We start from the raw sequence: 19,838 nt of genomic DNA, 5'->3' as shown, positions 1-19,838 counted from the left end.
CCTGTGCTGCCTTTGAAGAGCAGGGGGAGCTTGTGAAGCAGATGGAGAGATGCTGGGAACCCAGTTAGGGCTGGAGGCTCCTCTCCACCGCTGTCTCCTCCAGCAGGGGTGGGGTGGGGGGAGCTCGGCCCTGCCCCACAGCTCACCTGTGCTCAGGCCTCCTGGTGGTCAGCAGTCACAGCGTCCGCAGGGCTCGGAGCCCAGTCCTGCCCCGGGACGGTCCCGCTGATGTTGTGGATGGCGCCATAGGTCTGCTGCCGCTGCGGGGACAGGGCTGTCGTCTCCGAGGCGAAACCACTGAGGATCCGGGGCACGTAGGGCTGTCAGCAGAGGGGAGAGTGAGTGCCCGTCCTCAACGAAGTGGCGTCTGTCCGTGTAGGGCGTCAAGAGCCCAGAGAGGTCAAGTGTGCAAAACAGCAGATGGCACGGTGCTCGTGGTCTTGCCGAAGGGAGCGCCACAGAGAAGCCAGACATCCTGGCACTGGGCTCCAGGCAGGCAGGACACAGTCCGTGGGACTGGGCGTGCCGAGTGGATCTCCCAGTCCAGGCCCTGGCTGCCTACTCAGCACAGGCCCCCAAGCCAGGCTGAGATTGAGGGGCTTACACCTGCCCTGTGGGCACAGCCGCAGATGTGTGGGCAGTGAGTCTCCCAAGGGGCCTAGTCTGGGGCTTGTCCAAGGGCAGACGCGGATAAGAGTGCCTGACACCTGGGCGGCAGCGCCTGGGGTGAGCACTGCTGACAGGAGCCTCTGGTCTGCCAGGAAGGGGGTGGTCACGGCCCCGGACCCTGTGGCTCTGCTGTGCAGCCCTTCCTGGAAGCAGGGAGAACCAGAAAGCAAAGTGTGGTGTCTCCCACACACTGCCTTCCTCCAAAGCAGGTGCAACGTGCGTTCATGAAAGTCAAGGGGAAACGTGTCTGCTAGCCTCCTGGTGCTGAGTGGCAGCCCTCACATGGGCAGGCAAATCTGGTGACAAAGCTTCATCAAACCACAGGGCCTGCTGATCAGACTTCACTGAGCCCCAGACTCCCAGCATGAAATATGTGGAGCAGGGAACCGAAACCCAGAGGGAGGGGCAGCCATCCGGGTAGGACCGATTGTCTTCTCCCTCGCGAGGGGGTTTCCAACACGCAGGCCCAGACCTCCAGAGGCCATAGGGGTGCCTTCTCCACGGACGTTAATTCAGAACTTGCCTGCCATGTGGTCAAGGGACTTCTACCTTAGCAAGAGAGGATCAAGGCACATGTGCCAGGGCCCATCTGGCTGGAGCCAGTTTACAGCCAGAGCAAGGGCAGGTGACACGCACTGGGCCGTAAGGAGCGTGGGTCACTTACTGTGAATGGTGGGGGCACGTGGACCTCGGCCTCATTTGCTTTGTCACTTGTTGGTTCTTCTGTCTGCAGACAACAACAAAAACTTGCAACACTAACCAAAAACTGATCTCCCTGAGCTAAGATCCTCCCAACAGACTGTTAACACCCAGATTAATTGTCCCAGCTGCACCAGGCTCCCAGCAGCAGCCCAAGGTGGGGGCTGGGGGCGCACAGGAGCAGAAACGGTTGGGTGGTGCGGGGGAGGAGGAGCCGCACATCACATCCAGACCCACGCCTGTCCCAGGGATAAAATCTCCAGAAGTTGGCTACTGTACCAATAGTGGGGTTTCTCCCTGTGCCTCCCCCGTTCCCTGTCTCTTCCTGGGTCTTGGCTGGGCGGCGGCAGGTGTCTTTACCTTATAGTTCAGCGGGCTGAGGTGCCTGAAGCATCCAAAGCAGGTGTAGGCCAGGCAGACCAGGATGGTGAGCAGCACCACCAGGAAGGTGAAGAGGGTGGCAGGGGCCTTCATCCCTGGGGACAAAGATGCCCGCCTTGGAGGCAACCCACAGTACCAGCACCCTGCTGAGGGAAAGGGCTACGCCCAGCACAGGAACTGGGGGGATGTCTCCCCCAACCCCTCGCTCCAGGGGCACGTGGTGTGTCCCTCCCATTTTTCCCCTTCAAGTTTCAGGTGTTGGGACACCAAGTGATGGCATTTCGTCAGCACCCTTGCTGGGTCTGTCCCCTCCGGTCTTGGGTACCCAGGGACGGGGGCTCCTCTGGAAGAGGATACCCCATGTGTCTTCTGCCACCATCCCCACAGAGCATTCTGGATCAGCTGTCCATCTCCTCTGGGGCTGCCCTCTCTCTGGCTGCCTGGGGCAAAGAGCTGGCCTTACCAGGCTTGGAGCTCAGGAGCTGGGTTTTCACATTCTGATTGGACACCCAACCAGCCCTCACGCCGGGCACATGTTCTGATTGAACACCAAGTTGTAAGGGATCTGAGTGGCTCATGTGGAGGTGGGAAGGCCAAGGCCAAGGGCTGGGACCCTGGCTCCAAAAGGGCCCTCACCTAGGCGTAGGAAGGAGAAGAAGTAGAGCCAGAAGAGGCAGAGGATGGGAGCAGCCAAAGCCTGGTTCACGGCAGCAAAGTGGATCCTCTTCTGCAGCTTGGTCGGGAGGTAGACGAAGTAGAGGTTGTGCCGGTCCACCATGTGCTTGAGCAGGATGTAGATGAGGCCTGCAGAGAGGGGGCCAGGGGCCGGGACCTCACTGGACCACAGTAGCCTCTGCCCCTTGCTCTTAGGGGCAGCTCGCCTGCTTGTGGCTGGGGCTGACTGCACTCTACTGCAGGCAAAAGGCACAGCCTGGCTGCTGGTGTCTGCTTCCCTCCTCCCCCCGCTCACCCCTTTCTCTGTCATTCTGTCCCCGTGGGACTCAAATCCCAGGATCCCCTTGGGAAATGGGTGGTGTCACTCGCAGATGCCTGGACTCAGTCTTCCAGGACCCCTCCCATGCTGAGGCTCCCCACCCCGTGCTTCTCCCACCCAGGCTGCCCCCTCTGCCCTCAGTCACCCACAGGTCTGACTCCTAGCCTGGGACAGAAGGTGGGTGAGGTCTTGGCTTAATAGAAAAGTACTTTGTCTAAAAATGTTTTCAAGGAGTATCTATTTTATGTATTTTTATATATTCTATATATAGAATTATATATATATTTTAAATCACACAATAGAGTCTACAGGGAAAACAAACTTCCTCCTATCCCTAAACCACAACTGTCACGGGCAAGAGTCTGTTGGGTGTTCTGGGTTTTCCTGTGTTTTCTTCCATCAGTCTGCCAGTTCTTGATGTTTTATTTTAGTGGCAAGACCTTTGCCCTTAAAGTCAAACAGTCCCCAAGTTCAAGTCCTGGCTCTCCTCCTTTCTAATTTAAGTTCTTCAAGACCTGCCTGGGTGGGGCTGGGTGAGACTTAAATAGGATTGCCCACGTGGAGGCACTGGCATCTGGCCAGAACCAGAGCAACAACTTGAGAGCTTCAATCATTATGTCGTCCTACATGTTGTTAAAGACCAGCCAAGAATGGTCGGCACTGTGGCGCAGCAGGGGAAGCCACCACCTGCAACTCCAGCATCCCCTGTGGGGGTTGGTTCATGGCCTGCCTACTGCGCATCCAGCCCAGCTCCCTGCTAATCCACCTGGGAAAGCAGCAGCAGATGGCCCAAGTGCCTGGGCCCCTGCCACCTGCACAGGAGACACACATGAAGCTCCTGGCTTTGGCCTGGCCCAGCCCTGGCTGTTGCAGCCATTTGAGGAGTACACCAGCAGATCAAAGATCTGTCTGTCTCTCCTTCTTTCTCTGTAACTCTTTCAAGTAACTAGATCATTAAAATAAATAAATAAATAAACAAAACACCTAGAACAATGTGGCCACTGGACAGAGAACCTCGGGCCAGCAGCAGAAGTACTGAGAGGGGTCACACAGGAGGCCAGCGGAAGGAATGCATTTAGCAATGAAATGAAATTGGTGTCACGTGTGGTCCTTGGCAGCTTGTGTTCTGGTGCCTACAAGAGATCCACCCTGTTTTCGGGGGCTCCCACTGTCCCTAGGGGGCTGGCTGGGTGACATCAGCTGTCTGTGTACCCTGGGACCAGCTCCGTGGCACTCACCAAATGGCACGATAATGGGGCAGGTGATGCTGTAGGCCATGATGACAGTGAAGACGCACAGCATCCACGCGTACATGGCTCCAAACTCGTACTCAGACGCCTGGTTCTGGGGGAGGAGGATTGGTGAGCAGTTCACAGGCTGGTTCCATCCAGACACCCTCCACACACACCAGGTGGTGAGGTGAGGACGGGGTTGAAGGGGGTGGAGGGTGGGAATGGGCTAGGGAAACAGGACACAGCTGGCTGCCCTCTCCCGCTTGACCATCCCTCCCGAGGCAGAGCGAGCCGCGTTTTCCTAGTGTTTCCTTGTTCTCATCATTCTACCCAGCAGGTCTGTGAGCCCTGGAGGGGCTGTAGAGCGACTCCCCAAAGCCTTGGGCATCAGACTGCCATGAGCTCGGCCCCCCAGCCCGGGGCCAGCTCAGTTGCACGGCTGCAAAACAGCGGCATGAACAGCACCTGCATCCCGAGGGGCGCTGAGGAGCAAACAGAAGGAGGCAGCCGCTGCCCCCTCTCCACTCACAGCACCCCCCTGGCAGAGGAGAGAGAGCCCCACGCCACCCCTTTTAGGGACTCCTGCCCTAAGCCCAAAAGGGCTCCGACATCCACAGTAATCCTAAGTATACAAATTGGGGGAGGGGAGCTGTGGAAAAGGAAGTCTGCGTCCCAGTTGTTCATACGTATGTATGTGACCAAACGTGAACATGCAAAAATCCTGGGGCTTCAGTGTGGCACAGTGGGTTCAATCACCACTTGCAACTCTGGCATCCTATACTGGAGTGTGGGTTCCAGTCCCAGCTACTCCTCTTCTGATCCAGCATCCTGCCAGTGGGCCCGGGGAAGGCAGCAGAGGAAGGCACGAGGACTTGGGGCCCCTGTCACCATGTGGGAGACCCAGATGGAGTTCCTGGCTCCTGTGTTCAGGCTGGCGCAGCCCTGGCTGTTCCAGCCATCTGAGGGCGTAAACTAGTATGTGGGAGATAACTGTCTCTTCCATCATTCTGCATTTCAAATCAATCAATCTTAAAAAACGTAAAACTTGCAAACTGTATTCTGCAGCCTGTGAGTGGGAGCAGAGGCTGAGGGGTACGTGGTATGTTCCTGCAGGAGCCCCCTGGCCTGAAGTACCAAGCACAGCACCTGGCCCAAGGCAAGTCAGAGGCACAACCACACCCACACCCCCGGGGCAGCACCTGCTTGATGTTCCTGCGGTCGGCGGCCGTCTTGGCCATGACCATGCGGAAAGAGTAGAGGATGAGGCCCGGCAGCCGCAGCATCTCCATGCCATTGCCGATGAAGGCCGAGGCGATGACGTAGTTCACAAAGAAGGCACCCTGGTCAGGGAGGAAGACGCACCTGGGGACCCAGGTGGGGTCTGTGAGCTGAGAGCAGAGGGAAAGGAAGGGCCCTGGGCTGGGCAGGGGCTGCCAGCACATGGGGAGGCTTCAGCCCCACCCCTCACTCAGCCCATCTCTCCACCTGGCACTGAGCACAAAACCAAAGCCAGCATAGCCGGAGCATGAGGCCAAAGGGGGTCAGGGGTCGGGGAGAGGGCACGGCCGGGCAGAAGACCACAGGGATGGCTATGGACACCATCCAGGCGCAGCAAGGGGGCAGTCGTGTGGAGGTGGCGAGGCAGGTCGAGTTCTGGACCCGGCCCATGTAGAGCTGGGGGCCTTTGCTGACATACACGGTGAGGTAGGAAGGACAGGAGACAAGAAAAACTCCCGCTGGAAAGCACGACGGAGTGGGGAACATGGAGGAGTAGCAGATTTGGGGCTAAAAGTCAGGAGTTTGGTGAGGGGAGGTAAAGTCTAGAACTCCACATGCAGGGAACTGAAATGCAGGCGGTAGACAGAGCATGTAGGGTGCAGGCTGGAGTTAGGGACGGGGGTGCCGACTGCATATTTTAGCTCAAGAGTACTGGTGCAGTGCTGAAGGCCTGGGTCCAGCTGGGGCCACCCAGAGAGGGCTGAGCCCTCGGGCAGGCAAGGTCTGCAGTTGTGAGATGCGAAAGAACCTACTAAGGGCTGTGGAGGTGAGGCTGGGAGGGACGGCCGAGGGCCGAGCTGCAGGGCCAGGAGAGACAGCATTTCAGCGAGGAGGGGCCGAGAGCACAGAAGAGCAGGGCTCAGAGTGGCTGCAGGGTCTGGCCATCTGGAAGTCATCGTGAAGCCAGACAAGGGCCGGCAGAGTGGATGCGTGTCTGACTGCCAGCTTCCGTGGCGTCAGCCTGCCTGGCCAGAACACACTCGAAGGAATTCACCATTGCCTCCAGGAAAGCCCCAGATTCCTATCCATGGTCCTTGGGAAGAGGCCACTCCAAGTCCTAGGGCCTACGCTGGGACCCGCAGAACAGTGCCGTTGGGGCTGGGGTTGACTTCCAGCTCTCGTAACCAGCTAGCTGGGTACCTCTGAGTCTCAGTCTCCTCATCTTTAAAACAGGGTAAGAGCGGCTGGCGCTGTGGAGCAGTGGGTTAACGCCCTGGCCTGAAGTACCAGCATCTCATATGAGTGCCGGTTCAAGTCCCGGCTGCTCCACTTCTGATCCAGTTCTCTGCTATGGCCTGGGAAAGCAGTGGAAGAGTGGAAGATGGCCTAAATCCTTGGGCCCCTGCACCCGTGTGGGAGACCTGGAAGAAGCTCCTGGTTCCGGATTGGCACAGCTCTGGCCGTTGCAACCAAATGGGGAATGAACCATTGGATGGAAAAACTCTCTCTCTCTTTTTCTGCCTCTCCTCTGTGTAACTTGACTTTTAAATAAATAAATAAATCTTTAAAAAAACCATAAAACAGGGTAAGAGTGTCTAGTTCACAGCTGTACAGGTTAACCAAGGGGCAGGCGTCTGGTGCAGCAGTCAAGTCAACACTTGGGACACCCACATCACACACTGGAGTGCTTGATTCAAGTCCCTGCCATTCACTTCCAATCTGCCTTACTGCTAATGTGTATCCTGGGAGACAGCAGATAGGAGATATCGCTACCTTTCACATAAAAAGATTTTGTTTAAATTGCATTTGAAAAAAGGCTAAATGAGTTAAAGATGTATAAAGCAGTTAGCTAGGGACTAGCACTGTGGCATAGCAGGTGCTGGCATCCCATGTGGGGGTGGGTTCAAGTCCTGGCTGCTCCACTTCCAATCCAGCTCCCTGCTAACAAATCTGGGAAGGCAGTGGAAGATGGCCCAAGTTTTTGGGACCCCTGTGCCCACATGGGAAATCCGATGAAGCTTCCAGCTCCCTGCTTTAGCCTGGTCTTTGCAGCCATTTGGGGACTGGACCAGTAGATGGAGTCTCTCCCTCTCTCTCTCTGCCTCTCTGTAGCTCTTTCAAATAAATAAATAAATCTTACCCAAAAAAAAAAAAAAAAAAAAAGGCATTTAGCTCTCCCCATTAGGTGGGTGTGGGGTGAGCTCAAATGGCCATCAGGGTCACATGGCACTGTTGCCACGCCTCCCTGCCACCCCCCCCCCCCGCCCCCCGCCCCACTGAGACCCCGCCGGCCCTTCTCCCCAGAGGCTCAGGAAGCATGGCTGAGACTGCCTCTAACTGCGTTTTGGCCTGAGGGATCAGACACATTTCTGCAGTGCAAAGTGGGTCAGCTCGCAGTGTGCACAGAGTCTGGGAGGCGGATGGGGAAGCGCTGGACCCCCCTGCTTTCTCAGGGCTGGGTTGGGGGGTTGGGAGGATGGGATGGGGGTGTCAGATGCTGTTCTGAGGCCCGACCACACCCTCCATACCATGGCCCACGCTGGAGCCCCTCTGAGACTTTTCCCCAGGCTCACAGCTCCAGAACACAACTTGGCTGATATACTTACTCCAACCTGATAGAGGTCTCTGAGGAAGTTTTGTCAAAGAGCCACCGGAAGAAAAAATCCAGACTGAAAAACAAACGCACCCCGTAAGTGATCGTCTCGGGACAGTCCGTGTGACCCCTGCATGTGTCTTCCACTGCTTCTCCTCTGAACAGGCTGGCTCTCAAGACCTGCGCAGGTTCTCAGCCACACCACTCACATGCACAGCGTGACCCCTGCCTCCAAAGGCATTTCCACACACCCCCCCACACCATGACCCTGAGTCTCTAGGTCAATGTGAGAGGCAGCACTGTGTACCTGGTGAGGCCGAGGGAGGGCAGGATCAGCACCATGAAGATCAAGAATATGTACACCTTCGTCACCATGATCCGGTTTTCTCCCGACCTGTGGGAAGTCAGAGGTGACCACAAACGCCGGGGGCCCGCTGCCCAGGGCGGGGGCAGGGCCAGAGGCCGCAGGCACTCACTTGGTCCAGTGGGACTCCAGCAGGGTAGAGTAGTAGACGACGGAGGGCAGCAGGGCCGAGAAGGACCACAGCAGGAGGGTGGGGAAGAACTGGCTGATGACAGGGTTCTGGAAGACAAGGTCAGAGCGTGCCTGCAGGAGCTCTGAGTGACCCGGGGGCAGGGCTGGGTCACCCTTCCCGCTCAATGTGGTGGACTACACCATAGCGCCACCTTCTGCCTGCCTGGTTCTCAGCAGTGAAGCAATTGCACCTTCAACTCAATTCCTCTTACCGGATGGACAGATTAGAGAACCTCCATTCCTCACACAAAGCCACTGATGCCAAGGCAGAGCGAACTCTGGGAGGCCAGGGCTGCCCTCTGCCCACCTGGCTCCCCTGCTCCAGGCCAGGGCTGCTCGCCCGCCTGCCCGGCTCCCCCGGCCCAGCTGCAGCTTACAGGACTCCGGCATTTGTCCCAAATCCTGCAGATGCCGCTTATATTTGCTACTGTACTTATATGACCTGGGTAACTTACTTTCACTGATCAAATGAACTTAAGGAAATTTTCTGGGGCCAGCGCTGTGGCCTAGCTGATTAAACAGCCACCTGAGACACTGCCATCCGCATGGGAACTGATTCAAGTCCCAGCTGCTCCACTTCCAATCTAGCTCCCTGCTTAAGTGTCTGGGAAAGCAGCAGAAGATGGGCCAAGTGCTTGAGCCGCTGCACCCACACGGGAGACCTGGATGAAGCTCCTGGCTTTAGCCTGGCCCAGCCCAAGCCATTGTGGTCATTTGGGGACTGAACCAGCAAATGGATGGAAGATGAATCAAAATCCCTCTCTCTGTAACTCTGCCTTTCAAACAAATAAAATAAATTTTCAAAGATAAAAAGATTTTCTTTGTAAACTGAGTTGTATACTTTGAGAAGACCTAATTAAGGCCCATTTCTAATACCATTGAATTAGATGAAAGTAAGTAAATTATAGAAAATCAAGTTTCTATTTTTAGAGTGGCTTTGCAATCATCTTTAAATTTTTGCTTTACTGGGGCTGCCGTTGTGGCACAGCAGGTTAAGCTGTTGCCTGCAACAACAGCATCTCATGTGGGTGCTGGTTTGTGTCCGGCTGCTCCTCTTCTGATCCAGCTCCCTGTGATGGCCTAGGAAAGCAGTGGAGGATGGCCCAAGTGCTTGGGCCCCTGCACCCACGTGGGAGACCTGGAAGAAGCTCCTGGCTCCTGGCTTCAGATCAGCCCAGCTCTGGCCATTGTGGCCATTTGGGGAGTGAACCAGTGGATGGAAGATCTCTCTCTCTCCCTCTTTTCTAACTACCTCTCAAATAAATAAATACAAATCTTAAAAAAAAAAAAAAAAGAAAGAAAGAAAGAAACAAACGAAACCAAAACTGTAATCAACAAAAGAAGAGTGTGTGTTTTGTGTTAAACAGACAAAGCAGACCCTTCCTCACAAGAACAGGCCTGTCCCCACGTCACAAGATCAGCAGAGGAGTGAACGCTGATCTGCCTCGGGTATACCAGGGAGCTGCTATCGCACCGCAGGTCAGGTGAAGGCACCCAGCACCCTGGCCCATTCGACCGTCAGCACAACCACCTGGTGGGTGTAATGCCGCTGCCACCTCAGCTCCTGTCTGGGGTGAAAAACCAAGGCTCAGAGTTCCCCGGGGCGGGGGGAGTGGCAAAGACCAACTGGGACCTCAGGTCCCCTGCTAGGGGGCTTTCTCGGAGGATGATCAGCCAAATGCCAACGGAAGAGGGAAAAGAGAGATACAGGGCATTAAGCTGCAGTCTCGCTGAGCCATGTAAGATTCTTGGAAATAACTGGCAAACAGAACACAAGACATACAAATGATTAACAGAAACTAAAATCTAGGAGGAATCATGTGTGTTCCAGCCCACCCCAAACACAGAAGTTCTGTTCATTCTTCCTCGGCCCCTCCCCATGGTGTCCCCGTGCGTCCACGTCACTGGCTGGAACCATCGCTTTGAGACAACTTTGCATTCTGCTTCTACCTGAAGCCCCGGGTGTGCCACAAAGCCCACACAATCTTTAATGGGTGCCTAACATTTTGTCTGTCTGGACATACTCGTTCCCACTGCTGAGCATTTGACTGATTTCATTAAAAACATATTTTGGGCATTACTAAAAGATGTCATAATTAACAGAGCCATGCATGCAGACGTGAGCTGAGGGACGTGGCCTCCAGGCTCAGTTTCCCTTATGCCCCTCAGCCTTGTCCACCCCCTACCCACCCTCTTCTTACCAGCCCTTGCCAGCATGGCCACTCACATTCAGTGCGTGGATGGGCTTGGTGACGTTGAACTTGTCCATGGTGGACAGGATGATGGAAGGCGTAGTCAGGAAAAACAGCCCCACGAAGAGGACGAAGTTGATGCCCAACCACTGGAGCCACCAGCGGAGGCCCTGGACGGAGAGGTTCTTCCTGCAGAGGGCGGGGACACAGGGGCCTGCAGGTTTATCGCCCACACTTAGGCCCCTGTGAGGCCAATAGTACATATGGCTCAGGGTGTCAGAAGGTCAGATATATGGGGGCTGGCATCGTGGCACAGTGGGCAAAGCTGCCACCTGCAACACCAGCATCCTATATGGGCACTGGTTCAAGTCCCAGCTGCTCCACTTCCCATCCAGCTCCTTGCTAATGGCCCAAGTGTTTGGGTCCCGGACACCTACATGGGAGACCCAGATGAAGCTCCGGGCTTCAGCCTGGCCCAGAACTGGTTGTTGTGGCTATCTGTTGAGTGAACCAGCAGAGATGGAAGATCTCTAACACTTACAAGTAAATAAATAAATAAATTGTACATTGTCAGTTAAGTGCACGTGCATACACACATACACAGAGGTCAAATATAGGCAGGCCCAGGAACCCTGGTTGGGGGCTCCCTTGGGCCTCAGGGGTACAGGCAAGCTCTCTGCCCTGACTTCCAGGAAGGCCTGTCCACAGAAAGGCCAAATCTCAGGCCCCAGGGAGCTCAGAGGAAAAACACATCACTGCCCCTTGACCCAGCTCCCCAGCTACAGACCCTCTGAAGGGGACGCCATGAGCACCCAAACAGACCACATGAGTCCCTGTGTGGCAGCTCCTGGACACATCTGCAATGCTTTGTGGCCAGTGGCACATTCTTCCCAACAAGGCCTGGTGTCTGCCAGGGAGGCAGGGACAGAGGAGCAAAGGCACAGCTGGAAGCTGCCCCCGCCTCTCACTCCTACCCAGAGCACACCCACACCCCAAACCCAAGCTCGGGAAGCCCCTGAACCAAACAGCAAAACCATGACAGGCTGAGCCAGCACCTGGGTACCTGAGCACCTCACATCTATTCTATATAACGACCGAGGCAGGGCCACACAGGTCGACGTGCCAGGGCTTCTGCTGGGGCTGCCCTCACCTCTGCACGGCACCTTGGCTTGCCCATGGCAGTGTGGACATGGGCCCCTCACCAGCCTGACCCCAGGCTGCTGCCCAACCTCAGACTGCACTGTCCAAAATGATAGCCACAGCCACTTGGAAAGTCACTGGTCTAAACTGAGAGGCACTCGGGAGTAAAAGACACAAACTCCCAAAACAACATGAAAAGGAGTGTTTAAAAAACAAACAGGGAGCCAGCTCCGTGGCTCACTAGGCTAATCCTCTGCCTTGTGGCGCCGGCACACCGGGTTCTAGTCCCGGTCGGGGCGCCGGATTCTGTCCCGGTTGCCCCTCTTCCAGGCCAGCTCTCTGCTGTGGCCTGGGAGTGCAGTGCAAGATGGCCCAAGTGCTTGGGCCCTGCACCCCATGGAGGACCAGGATAGGTACCTGGCTCCTGCCATCGGATCAGCGCGGTGCGCCGGCCGCAGCACACCAGCCGCGCCGGCCATTGGAGGGTGAACCAACGGCAAAGGAAGACTTTTGTCTCTGTTTCTCTCTTTCACTGTCCACTCTGCCTGTCAAAAAAAACAAAAAAAACAAAAAAAAACAGGGGCCAGTGCTGTGGCGCAGTGGGCTAATGCCATGGCCTGAAGCGCCGGCACCCCATATGGGTGCCGGTTCGAGATCCAGCTGCTCCACTTCTGATCCAGCTCTCTGCTGTGGCCTGGGAAGGCAGTAGAAGATGGCCCAAGTCCTTGGGCCCCTGCACCCACGTGGGAGACCTGGAGGAAGCTCCTGGCTCCTGGCTTCAGATCACCACAGCTCCGGCTGTTGTGGCCAATTGGGGAGTGAACCATCAGATGGAAGACCTCTCTCTCTCTCTCTCTCTTTGCCTCTCCTTTCTGTGTAACTCTTTCAAATAAAAAAATAAATCTTAAAAAAAAAAAACCCTAAATAAACAAAGTTGATTCTATGTTGAGATGATTAACATTTTGAGTATTCAGTAGTCCTCCATTATCTGCTGTGTCATCTTCCATGGTTTCAGCCCTGGCAACTGAGGTCCAAAAATGTTCATGGAAAATTCCAGAAATAAACATGCATGTTCTAAGTTGCACATTGTTCTGAGCAGTATGATGAAATCTCAGTGTCTGGGATGTGAATCACTCCTTGTCCAGCATATTCACTATCTGTCCACTAGCCACTTAATCACTGCCTGGGTTGTCAGGGCTACCGTCACAGTGGTACAGTACTTACCGCGTTCAAGTGACCCTCATCTCCTTAATAATGGCCCAGAGGCACAGGAGTGGTAATGCTGGCAATTTGGGTACCCCAGAGAGTGTGAGAGTGCTATACAAATGGGGCTTGCTGCTACCCACAGTTGCAGGCATCCCCCGGGGTCTGGGAATGTATCCCTTGCAGATAAGAGACACACTGTACTGGGAGAGATACAGGATGAAAATTAATTGCAACTGTTTCCTTTTGCTTTCCAGCAAGACTCCTGGGAAATTTTAAATGACATGGGCAGCTTGTATCACATTTCTGCTGGCCAGGGAGTCACAAGGGAGGTATGCACCAGGGGCAGACACCCAGTCATTGTGACACACAAGGTCAGCTTGTACCTGTGCTCCAGGGGACACGCCAGCCCCCGCCAGGAGCCCAGGCCTCTCGAGGCCCCCTCCCCAGCCCCGGAGCTCACCAGCAGATGTCTTCAGGGTATGCAGCGAAGGTGACGGCCCACTGGGAGGTGCGCAGCTCCCTGCTGCAGGAGGACGGCTGGGGCTCCCCTTTGCAGTGGAGGCCCTGGCACTTGCAGGCGTTGAAGTCTTTCAGGATGCTGTGGAAAGGCAGACGTGGCTGGGGCACCACGCACACACGTGGCAAACACAGACCGGGGAGAGGGCCGGCGCTGAGACACCGGATCTTTCCTTCCTGTTCTATCGCTATAATGAACACTCCCAAAGAGGGACAGCATGGCAACTCCGTACACCCTCAGGACAACCCTGCAGCCAAGAGCGCACCGTCTGCACCTGCAGGTAAGGAAAGGGAGGCTTCTCCAAGGCAGGTGCCGTGCCACTACTGGTCTGAGCCCAGCTCCCCCAACACAGGGCTCCTCTAGGGCCCAGCCCTTCCACTCTGCCCACGCAGCTGCAGCTCTGACTCAACCCTGCTGCAAGCCCAATGCCTTCTCCTTCCCATTCCTTCTCTGGGGGCCCGGCCCCGAGAACAGCACCAGACCACACGTCCTACTCCCTAACTTCCCTCCGCAGCACTCCCGCCTCAGCCATCTCGTCTCAGTGGCTCCCCCTCGCTCCCTCTTTAGCCTCCTAAGAAGAAGCCGCCAGCCCTGACTCCTGTAACAGAACACCCTTCCTGGGCCAGCACTGTGGTGCACTGAGCTGCGCCGCTGTGTGCAACAATGGCACCCCAGATCAGAGCGCTGGTTCCAGTCCTGGCTCCCTGCTTTCCATCCAGCTCCCAGCTAATGTGCCAGGGAAAGCAGCAGCAGGTGGCCCGAATGCTCGGTCCCATGTCATCCATGTTCCTACATGGATAATTTCAGGCTTCAGCCTGGCCCAGCCCTGGCCATTGCAGCCATGTGGGGTATGAGCCAGCATGTGGAAGAGCTCTTTCTCTCTGTAACTGCCTTTAGAATAGATAAAATAAATCTTCGAAAAAGAGAACCATCTCCTACTACTCCTGCAGAGAACCTTGGGAGACGGTCCCCAGGGCCACCATGCCTGACCCAGCGAGGGCCGGGGAGGGGGCACCGGATTGCCCTTTCTGCACCTTTATCCCCACCCCAGCCCCTGCTGCTCCCAGGGTGAGGGGACACTTGATGAGCTTTGAGCTCCAGGCTTCCGTAGTCAAGGGTGCCCTGAAGCAGACCAGAGGCCTTCTCCCACAGTGTGTCGTCTGTGGGAGGCAGGGGCCACAGACAGGAGGAGGCCCTGCATTCCCGAGCAGGTACCTGCAGAGGAGGGGGCAGAGTATGGGGCACAGAGCCACCGGGATGGACCCCTGGGGCTGCTGGCAAGAGCCTGGTGGCACAGCAATCCACGAGGGGTCAGCTAGAATTGCCCAGTCCATGTGCACCGCCCATGCCCAGCCCCTACCAGCTGTCTCATACACAAGGAGTGAAGGTGGCACCATCTCTACCCAAGAGAGGGGGACAGGGAGTCGGCCAAGCTAGGGCCCGGGATGCCCACACTCACTAGGTGGCCATGGACTTCTCCTGGAAAGTGACAAAGGCCATCCCGAGGGGCTGGTCCTGGACCCGGCGTTCCTCCTCGGTGATCCTCTCCAGCAGCCTCTCCTTCAGGCGTGTGTAGTAAGAGATGGCATCCTCCTGCCGGCAGACACAGCCCCGGGGGGTGAGGCGGCCCCGTGCTGGGGTCGGGGACCCACTCCCAGCGGGGGAGGCCGCGGGGCCCTTACCCGCTCACACCCACGGACTTCGCAGCAGCAGAACTGGCCACAGGGCTTGGGGTTGATGAGGGTGGGCCGGCCGCTCTTCACCTGCAGGTTTGTGTAATAGGCCAGGCTCTTCTCGGTCTTCTTTCTGCAGGGTGGGGGGGAAGTTGAGGGGCACAAACTTCAGATCCAGTCCTGTGGCTCGGACCCCACATCTATGGCTCAACCACCAGTGGCCAAGAGAGAACAGCTTTCCAAAACAAGGAGGCAGGGCACCCCCCTCTTCCCCTCCCAGCTGGGGGACCCTGGGCCAGCAAGAGCAGGTGGGCATCAGGGCAGGGGGCGGGGCTGGAAAGCACCCAGCCTGCCCACCGCCGCTCCCTTACCTCTCTCTGCACAGGTAGATCAGCTTGGCCACGTTGTAGCACAACTGCACATCCAGCACCTCACACGTGGGGTACGCGTCCCTGGGGCCAGCGCCGGCCAGAAGCAAAAGCAGCCATTGTAAAAGAGAACCCTCAGCAGGAGAGTGCCCTCATCTCCAAGCTTGCTTCTGGGCCGTCCGAGACCGCTTCACTCTTTATTCTCCCAGAGGGAAGCAGTTTGGAATTTAACACAAATAGGCCTTTCTCAAGGGTACGCAGTCACTGCTGGTGGTGGGGACGCTTCCACCCACTCGGCTTTCAGCCAGCGGGCTCCCTTCCCCTCCGACCACACCAGCAGAGTCATCGTCTGCTCCAGGTCAGCACCTGCCAGGCCATCGCTGAAGCACTACCAAGGCTGTAACCTTTTTGAACGTCACAGACCTTTTAGAGGGTCTAAGGAAAGCAAGAGATTCTCAAACCAGAAAACGTCTATGCACATAGCAACAACCACAAAATACATACTCGCCGTTGGCCAGGTGTCGTCGCGATCTGATTTATTTATCCTCATCATAATCTGTGAGGTTTTGCCCTCATTTTACAGATGAGAAAGTGGAGGCCCACAGAGGTGAAGCGGCTTGTGCCCAAGGTCAATGGTCATAGCCCCCACGCATCACCCCCTCACCACAAACACAGAACCACATAAATCCCAACCTACATGGGGCCGGCACTGTGGCACTGCAGGTAAAGCCACAGCCCAAGATGCCGGCATCTCATATGGGCACTGGTTAATGTGCCAGTTGCTCCACTTCTAATACAGCTCCCTGCTAATGCACCTGAGAAAGCAGCAGAGGATGGCCCAAGTGCTTGGGCAGCTGCACCCGAGAGAGACCTGGCTTCAACCTGGCCAAGCCCCAGCCATTGTAGGGAGTGAACCAATAGATAAAAGATTTCTCTCTCCCTTTCTAACTCTGCCTTTCAAATTAATATATATTTTTTAAGATTTTTATTTTTTTATTTGAAAGGTAGAGTTACAGACAGTGAGAGAGAGACAGAGAGAAAGGTCTTCCTTCTGTTGGTTCACCCCCCAAATGGCCACTGCGGCCGGCGCGCTGCGTCAATCTAAAGCCAGGAATCAGGTGCTTCTTCCCGATCTCCCATGCGGGTGCAGAGGCCCAAGCACTTGGGCCATCCTCCACTGCCCTCCCGGGCCACAGCAGAGAGCTGGACTGGAAGAAGAGCAATCGGGACTAGAACCCGGCACCCATATGGGATGCTGGTGCCGCAGGCGGAGGATTAACCTAGTGTGCCACCGTGCAGGCCTCTCAAATAAATATTAAAAATAAACAAATAAATAAATCGCAACCTATTACTATTCTAGGTGCTGGGAACAGAGCCTGGACAAACTCACATTTTACGAGAGACACAGCCCACATACATGTCAGTCACTCAATTACTGGGGCAGGGGCCAGCACTGTGGGGTGGGGGTTAAGCTACTCCACTTCCAATCCAGCTAGTTCCAGGCTCCTGGCTTCAGCCTATCTCCGCCTCAGCCATTGCAGCCATTTGGAGAGTGAACCAGTGGATGGAAGCACTCTCTCACTCTCTCTCCTTCTAAATCTGCCTTTCAAATAAATCAACAAATCTTAACAAAAAAAAATTTTTTTTTAAAAATCAATGGAGGCCGGCGCTGCGGCTCACTAGGCTAATCCTCTGCCTTGTGGCGCCAGCACACTGGGTTCTAGTCCCAGTCGGGACGCCGGATTCTGTCCCGGTTGCCCCTCTTCCAGGCCAGCTCTCTGCTGTGGCCAGGGAGTGCAGTGGAGGATGGCCCAAGTACTTGGGCCCTGCACCCCATGGGAGACCAGGATAAGTATCTGACTCCTGCCATCAGATCAGCACGATGCGCCGGCCGCAGCGCACCGGCCGCGGCGGCCATTGGAGGGTGAACCAACGGCAAAGGAAGACCTTTCTCTCTGTCTCTCTCTCTCACTGTCCACTCTGCCTGTCCAAAAAAAAAAAAAAAAAATCAGTGGAACAGTCTTAGGTCCCCATAAGAGCGCTGAGAGCGAGCCGCAGTTTAAGCAATCCACGCACCACTCCCCACAGACCACAGCAGAGCTAAGAAGCTTCCTGAACAGGGAGAGAGGGACTCAATGATGTTTGGGGTGCAGGGGACTCTTTTCTGCTCAATGCACAGCTAAGTGGGACTACGGTTTCCAGACGGTACACAGCAGGCGACTCTGGGCAACACGATTTCCGTATCGAGTATTCGCATCTAAGTGAGCATCTCTACATCACTTGGAGTTTCTGAAGAATGCATTTTCAACATCCACTGCATGATTCTATTGATATCTAATAACTCATTGAGTGCTTTCCTCATAAGCAGCACAAAATTAAATGGAACCTATGCAGACAACAAGTGAGTGGTTGCGCCCAGTGAACTGATCCGCAGCGTTCAAGGCAGGTCTTCGAGTCCTCTAGCATGGTATCCGGGAGCCCTCTGGGCACTAGACCCCCAGCCCAGCACCAGTCGTTACTCCCACAAGGATGCCAGGCCTTCCTCCCAGTCTCCAAGCCATCTTCCACCCGCAGCCGCTGCTGGTGCCCACACTCCCCGGGGGCTGCGGGAGAGGCGGCTCTGGATGAACCCGCAGACACACGTGGCCTTGAGGCCCTGCCCCGGCTCAGGCTCCCGCCCTGCAGGCTGGCACACAGCCTCCACTCCCATGTCCCTATTCTGCAAGGTGACTCCCTCAGGTGTCACTGAGAACCTGGAGGGGGAGGGGGCGTTTTCTCCCCCTGTACTGTGCCTCTCCCAGCCTGCACTGGGGCCACCCCAGCCTCGTCTCTCTCACGGTCCCAGCAGAGCCAGCACATGGCAGCCATTTGACACCAGCGTGGCAGGGCCAGGTCCTTCTCTGATGTCACCTGGATGCCAGGTAGAAGGTGCAAGGGCTCCTGTAAGGTGCCTGCCTGAGGGACTGTGGCGGCCCCACTTGGAAGAGACTCAGCAACCCTTCCATCCAGGAGTCCTGCTCACCGGAAGTGGCTCTCCACAGTCTCCTTCTTGGCCTCCCTGGGGAGTCCGGTGATGAACAGGGTCCGCCTCACCTGCAGGAGGCAGCAGCAGCGAGGAAAGTCATGGGAGCCGGCCAGCGCGAGGGGCCAGGCTCCCACCCCAGCCAAGCCTCTCCCAAGGCAGCACTGGAAATGCGCGGGAGCCCCTCTGCGTGGCAGGAGACGGAGAGAGCACCCGGGGGAGGAAGTTACTCAAATGGGGTCCCCCAGCAGATCAGAGCAGGCCCCATGCAGGGCCCCACGTGGCACAAACTCCCCGTCCCGCCAAGCTGTGAGGCAAAGGGGCTGCTCTCACCCCGCACTTCTTTACTTAACCTCAGCAAGCACTGCCCAGACCCCACAGGTCAAAGGGCAAAGGACGGGGCGGGGCCCGGGGGTGGGGGGGGTGTTCCAAATTTACAACAACCTACCAGGAAATTAAAACATGAAAAAAGCCTGTCACAGGCCGGCGCTGCGGCTCACTAGGCTAATCCTCCGCCTTGCGGCGCTGGCACACCGGGTTCTAGTCCCGGTTGGGGCGCCGGATTCTGTCCCGGTTGCCCCTCTTCCAGGCCAGCTCTCTGCTGTGGCCAGGGAGTGCAGTGGAGGATGGCCCAAGTACTTGGGCCCTGCACCCCATGGGAGACCAGGAAAAGCACCTGGCTCCTGGCTCCTGCCATCGGATCAGCGCGGTGCGCCGGCCGCAGCGCACCGGCCTCGGCGGCCATTGGAGGGTGAACCAACTTCAAAAGGAAGACCTTTCTCTCTGTCTCTCTCTCTCTCACTGTCCACTCTGCCTGTCAAAAAATAAAAAAAATAAAAAAAATAAAAAAAATAAAAAAATAAAAAAAATAAAAAAAATAAAAAGCCTGTCACAGCCCAGTGGGAGCACGAGTGTGCAGGCTGGCTGGTGCTGTCCTGGCACCGTGGTCTCAGGCTGCGATGCCCTTCCCTCCCCAGCCCCCAGCTACACGCACCAGGCTCTCCTCCTTGTACTTGATGGACCGGGTGTGGTGCCACATGAAGCCCACGGTGAGCAGGAGGTAAACGACGGCAAAGACGGTGTGCAGCCAGAGGAGGTCGTTGCTGAGGGGACATCGCCTGCGTCAGCAGTGGCGGGGCCAGGGTGCTCCCAGCGGGCCCTGAACCGGGGGGCGAATAGCTTCACCCCAACAGGTGCCTCCAACAGAGGCCGTCTGGCCTACCCCCCTCTGCCCACCAGGAACACCGAGAGTGCCAGTGCTGACAAATGAACTCCAGATCCCCGGGGCCTCCCTGTTCTGGAGCCCCCTCCCCCAGCCATGGCAGCAGCCTGCGGTGTTCCAGGCCCAGGCCCAGGGGCACGGCAGCCACAGCGGCTTGCAGACCCCAGCCTACTGCTC

General features: G+C 56.4%; 1 protein-coding gene and 1 long non-coding RNA gene across 3 annotated transcripts in view; one reads left to right on the top strand and one right to left on the bottom strand.

The window, feature by feature from the left end:
* TMEM63A (transmembrane protein 63A) overlaps positions 1-19,838 on the bottom strand; it is a 33,159-nt gene that overhangs the window by 1,297 nt on the left and 12,024 nt on the right. For both annotated transcript variants that reach the window (XM_070055402.1, XM_070055401.1), the window contains 16 exons: positions 19,434-19,542; positions 18,440-18,510; positions 15,421-15,501; positions 15,059-15,182; positions 14,836-14,969; positions 13,320-13,457; positions 10,549-10,702; positions 8,263-8,369; positions 8,094-8,180; positions 7,800-7,862; positions 5,175-5,337; positions 3,982-4,087; positions 2,386-2,553; positions 1,729-1,844; positions 1,334-1,396; positions 147-320 (listed from right to left, as the gene is read on the bottom strand). In XM_070055402.1, the coding sequence (XP_069911503.1) occupies positions 153-320; positions 1,334-1,396; positions 1,729-1,844; positions 2,386-2,553; positions 3,982-4,087; positions 5,175-5,337; positions 7,800-7,862; positions 8,094-8,180; positions 8,263-8,369; positions 10,549-10,702; positions 13,320-13,457; positions 14,836-14,969; positions 15,059-15,182; positions 15,421-15,501; positions 18,440-18,510; positions 19,434-19,542 (1,852 nt within the window). In that variant the 3' untranslated portion in view covers positions 147-152. The remainder of the gene's footprint in view (positions 1-146; positions 321-1,333; positions 1,397-1,728; positions 1,845-2,385; positions 2,554-3,981; positions 4,088-5,174; positions 5,338-7,799; positions 7,863-8,093; positions 8,181-8,262; positions 8,370-10,548; positions 10,703-13,319; positions 13,458-14,835; positions 14,970-15,058; positions 15,183-15,420; positions 15,502-18,439; positions 18,511-19,433; positions 19,543-19,838) is intronic.
* On the top strand, positions 13,520-15,558 carry LOC138844956 (uncharacterized). Its single transcript, XR_011381476.1, has 2 exons — positions 13,520-13,656; positions 15,435-15,558. It is a non-coding gene; the product is annotated as an uncharacterized lncRNA (long non-coding RNA).

This window comes from Oryctolagus cuniculus, chromosome 13 (genome assembly GCF_964237555.1).
Source record: "Oryctolagus cuniculus chromosome 13, mOryCun1.1, whole genome shotgun sequence".
Taxonomy (NCBI): domain Eukaryota; kingdom Metazoa; phylum Chordata; class Mammalia; order Lagomorpha; family Leporidae; genus Oryctolagus; species Oryctolagus cuniculus.
The sequence above is the reverse complement of the archived record's forward strand: the minus strand, read 5'-3'. Positions and strand labels throughout refer to the sequence as shown.